Below are 5,029 nucleotides of genomic sequence, written 5' to 3' on the forward strand. Positions count from 1 at the left end.
ACACTGAGTGTCGGCACGATGCAAAGACAGTGCTTAGGTCCTTTCCCGGCAGCTTTGTTTGTGATGAAAGTCCTGGTGGACCTTGGAGCAGGAGAGCACAGGGACTGGTTTGTCTGTCAATCACTGAGCAGACAGCACTGTCTTACTGTTTTCTGGGGTCAAAAAAAAAAAGGCCTCGGATTTCCCTGGTGGTCCAGTGGCTAAGAATTCGCCTGCCAATGGAGGGGACATGGGTTCGATTCCTGATCTGGAAACTAAGATCCCACATACCACGGGGCAACTAAGCCCATGCGCACATCTACTAAAAGCCCTGCACCTAGATCCCGTGCTCCACAACAAGAGAAGTCATTCAAGTGAGAAGCCTGCACACCGCAGCTGGAGAGTAGCCCCTACTCACTGCAACCAGGGAAGGCCTGCACGCAGCCACGAAGACCCAGCACGGTCAAAAACTGAAAAGAGAAAAATCTTCGACCTTAAGTAGGAAGCTATTTAATCTTTAACATTTGGGATTGAGATATATTTTCCTCATTCCTTTCTCAGACATTCCTAAGTGCCCTGTTTAATGTGTGAACTGCTTAGCTTTTCTTTCTTGGTGGACAGTAAAAGTGCAGAGAGAGCGAATTAATAGTTACAGAGAACAAAATATCTTTCTCAACTTCCCGAATAGTCCTTGGCTGTTTCAAATTAGTCAGCTCATCTTCAAGAATTCATAGGAAATGTACATTGAATCAGCTGCAAAAACTCAGCCTGGTTTCCACAAATGTTCTATTGAAGACTGCAAGCTCTCCAAAGGCCCCTCGCTCTGAAGGAGACAGATGACCACAGTCTGGAAACTCGGTATCCTCCACCTCTTCCAGGTCCACCAAAATCTTTCTCACCTTCCAATGCCTGGTGCATTGTTTGCTCTCCAGGAATATCTTCCTTGATTCACTCCAGCTGCATAAAATGTCCTTCCTTTGCGCTTTCAGCCTGTGACTGGGGCGTACATCTACAATGTCGACTTTATTTTATTCTGCTTTATATTATAGCTGGGAGTACATGAGTCATTTCCATTCCTCATAATACACATAACCTATGTTTCTGAGCTTTGCCTTAGCATTTGGGATGTGTTCAACAAATGCTGAGTTTTGTTAAAAGACTTTGTCATTTAACCATTCTTCGCTGATCAGGTACCTACTTCGGGTACGGCACTCTGTTGGGCATTGATGGCAGACATGAGATAGGACAAAACTTGATTCTAGCACCCAAGGCATTTATAAACCTCTGAAGGGGAAGCAGATACAGAGTGATTTTATAGAGGACAGCCTGAGTGTCAGCAACAAGTTGGGGGAAAGAGGTCCCAATGTCAAAGGCTGGGAAGATTTGATGCCTGGCTTTGAAGGGGCTGAACCCCCCAGCTTTGATGCTTCGTTTGGAAACCTCATGCAGTAAGAGGAGTAGGCTGGCTCTTCTGCTGAAAATGACTAAATTATCCTATGGGTCACCAATTGATTGATTTGCTCATTGACTGGCCCAGCCTTGGGCTTTAAATCTAAAGAAATCATTTCATCCTTTATTAAACACTGCATGAATCTCACTCTTTGTCCTGCAGGGCTCTACACAATATACCAGTGAAACTTGAATTTACACCACAATACATGTACCACTAATGACCTTCCAAATGCCACTAATACCATACGTGTCCCGCTTCTCAGTTGGATCCGAACCTGTCAGTGAATTCTGAGCCCACTGACCTCCCTGTGACACAAGAGCAGACCCCCACGCCCATGCCCTCCCTCAGCCTCCCCCATCCTTCCAAGATTTCATTTCTGAATCACTCTTTGGAGACCCCAATTCCTTTACACCTACTCTTTTTATTTGGTGGACAATACTTTATTCGGAAATGTTCCCTCCTGTAATTACAAATCCTGTTAGTCATCCTCCTCCTCTCCCCAGGGGGATTGTGGGCTTTAATTAATTAATGTGGTTAAACCGCTTTGAGGTGCCTGGTTGAAAGGTGCTATATAAGTGCAAATTATTATTATTATGGCTGTTGCCATCCCATGGCGGCAAAGCCTTCAGCCCCAAGCATCTAGAGACCTGAACAAAGGCCTCTTCATCTTCACCTTCCCTGCTAGGTCTGAGATGGCTGGCTCAATGGTAAAGGGGTGGGGGAGCAAATCTGTTACCATCTCAACAGCAATCAACTAATTAATCCCCATTATGTTGGCTTCCGTTTCCTTCTTCCAAGCAGCCCGGTCCTGTTTCATTTCACAAATCACGCCCCCATCAGCTTGAGACAAAGGTCATAGTGTCCCTATGGCCTCTGTTGGTCTAAAGGAAAAAAAAAAGAGAGAGAGAGGGAGAGAAAGAATGTTTGAAAAACCATCGCTGTCATGAAATGCACTAGCTTCTCACCAGCAGTCTAAATAAACTTTTCCTTCCGGTGGCAGTCCTCTGACATGCGTACCTATCTATTACTCAGGGAGCCAATGGGTTCGTAAACCAGAGTCACCCAGAAACTCAGCACAGGTGTGGGCTAAGGCCCCACAGCCCTGGCTAGACTGCCAATAGCTGTAAACAAAAGGGGAGCCTTTCTGGGCCGGGTGGGAAGAGGTCATCCAGAGACTCGGGAGCCCCCCTTCAGCTTCCTCTACTGCCCCCAGGTTTCCCCTGAGAAAGCCAGCTGCCATCTGTAGCCAGGAAGCCCTCACAAAGGCTGGGGGCTATGATTTAGATGTTTTGTGCTATACCTAGCACACCCCGGCCCTGAACAAATGCCTAGGGCTTCCACTGCGATGGGAGCCATTGAAAACAGCCCTGTGGGGGAGACCTGGCCTCTCGAGGGGATGCTGCTGACCAAAATGCTCCTTACAAGGTTGTGCCTCAGACCCTTTGTTAGCGTGGACGTGGGCGAGCCTCAGGGGGTCATGTCTTCATCTGCCTCCATTTATCCTCCCTATTGAAGGGCTCCTTCAGGACATTGGTCAGTCTCTGTGGGAAGTGATTTGGAGAGCAACAAAGGAACTTGGGCCCTTTGGGGGGGCCTTCAGAATTCAGTAAACATCTGGACACGGAAGGCCAGGTTCTCAAGCAGTCTAGCTGCGGAGATGTCAAAAGAGAGAAAGAGCTGTGTGTGCAATGCAAGCTCTCAGTTCTGTGGCGACATTTGTTGTCGAGAAACAGAGACACCCCAGTAGGTACATAGGAAGATTTTTCAAAAGCTCCTCTGTCAGTTTTTGTGAGTGCAGTGCACTATTTGTCAGTTCTCATGGCATGTGTGAGGAAATAGAAGTTTCACATGGCTAGGGAGCAGCATGTGATGGATGCTCTGATTCTGTGTGGACCATGAATAACCCAAGGTTGCATAAGCCTGTCCTGGGAATTGTTAAGCATTTCTGTTATCCTTGAGCTCTGTAAAGCACTTTCTAGTCAAGGTGATTTGTTGGCTTCTCATCAGGAGCACATTTTAATTGACAAAAAAATGAAGTACGGAGGCTAAGTGATTTATACTTCATCACATGATAAAATTCAGGATCTGAACTCTTGACTCTCAGTGTTCCCTTTATTGTTGAATCAATCCATTTAGAACACATTAGTCAGCATGATTCAACACGAGTCACACGGCACTAATCAGCATTCCCCAGTGCGCCCAAATCTATCCTCAAACAGCAAAAGAAACTGGCCTCTGTCAAGAGACAATGAAATGCCGTTTTTGTCAGTATTCAGGAGCTGACATCCAGTTCAAGTCCCCTGTCCTCTCAGGAATCTTCCTCAGTCATCCCAGATGGAATGAGTCTTATTTCCTCTATCTTTTCAGATCCCAGTGTTTGAGCCTTGATAACAGGTGTGGCAGTCTGCTAGTTTGTTTTTAAGCTAACTATTTAGATTGTCAACTACTAAAATAAGGGATTTTTTTTTTTTAATCAGCCTCTCTCTCCTGAGCACCATGGTTTATATATAATAGATGTTCAAGAAATACCTGCTTAACTGAACTCACTGAAATGGAGCCTAAGTCATATTCCAGAAAGAACTCCAAGTCCTTCTGGAAGAGGTTTTCAAAGAAAATCAACAACCTGAATTGATTTAACATCTTTGGGTATTATTACCTGGGCATTTTCACAAATGCAAATTGTTAACTCTGCAAAGATAGCCAAATGGCTTCCCGGTTCCAAAAGCGGAGTATGGATTGATTCTAACCATAGTCCAGGCCTTGGAATAAGTTTTTCTCTATAACCTTATTCAAACTGACATTTTGTTTCATGTTTTTTTTTTGACGGTGGAGACAGAAAAAACATTTTGGGAAAAAAATGTGTTTAGTCTATGACTTTGGAACCAAATTTTTACTCTGCTTTGTGCTATAAGCACTAGCTCTTGTTCAAGTATTTTTCCTGAATAGTGCACAATAGCAAAACACGTCCTACGTTTCTGCTTGACAGAGATTTTGTTTTGGAAGGGGAACCAAGATTTTTGGGTGTTGATCTTTGGTGGCATTGCTGACTGTGAAACTCCACTACTCTGTTTTAGACTCTATTAAAGAATGTCCTGATACCATTTTAAATATACATTTGTTTTTTTAAGAACGGAAAAGAGATGTATCTGAGCCAAACTATTTTCCAGGTAACTCTGAGAAACTGCAATATTTACACTGCATTTGGACATTATGCAACAAGTCCAGCTCTAGGGTCTGTACTATTGTACCCTGGGGGCTAATCTCTGCAACTATGCTCTTCTGAACGAAATGTATCACTGAATATGCATCTCCTCTCTCTCTCATGATAATAGAACTCCTCAAATTTGACTCGGCACATGGCCACTGAGATTAACAACTACATTTTCCAGCCTTACTTTCTATACATCTACAGATTGGCAGAAATAATACATGTAACTTCTTGTTAATACCCTTAAGGAAGGGGGCTGCCCTTTCCTCCTATTGAATCTCTGCCCCATATAACTTCCACTACCTCGATATAGGACATGATAGTGAGCCATTTTGGATCATGACAATGAAGACAGCCTCCCAGGCATGCTGGAGCAACAAGAGAATTGC

The 5,029-nt window shown here is 44.3% G+C and overlaps 1 protein-coding gene across 2 annotated transcripts in view; it reads right to left on the bottom strand.

Annotated features, from left to right (window-relative positions):
• Nucleotides 1-392: 392 nt before the first annotated feature.
• RAD51B (RAD51 paralog B) overlaps nucleotides 393-5,029 on the bottom strand; it is a 627,537-nt gene continuing 622,900 nt past the window's right edge. For both annotated transcript variants that reach the window (XM_010846706.1, XM_010846705.1), the window contains exon 11: nucleotides 393-2,313. In XM_010846706.1, coding sequence (XP_010845008.1) covers nucleotides 2,297-2,313 — 17 coding nt within the window. In that variant the 3' untranslated portion in view covers nucleotides 393-2,296. The remainder of the gene's footprint in view (nucleotides 2,314-5,029) is intronic.

Source organism: Bison bison, unplaced genomic scaffold (assembly GCF_000754665.1).
Source record: "Bison bison bison isolate TAMUID 2011002044 unplaced genomic scaffold, Bison_UMD1.0 scf7180017864239, whole genome shotgun sequence".
In the NCBI taxonomy this organism is placed as follows: Eukaryota; Metazoa; Chordata; class Mammalia; order Artiodactyla; family Bovidae; genus Bison; species Bison bison.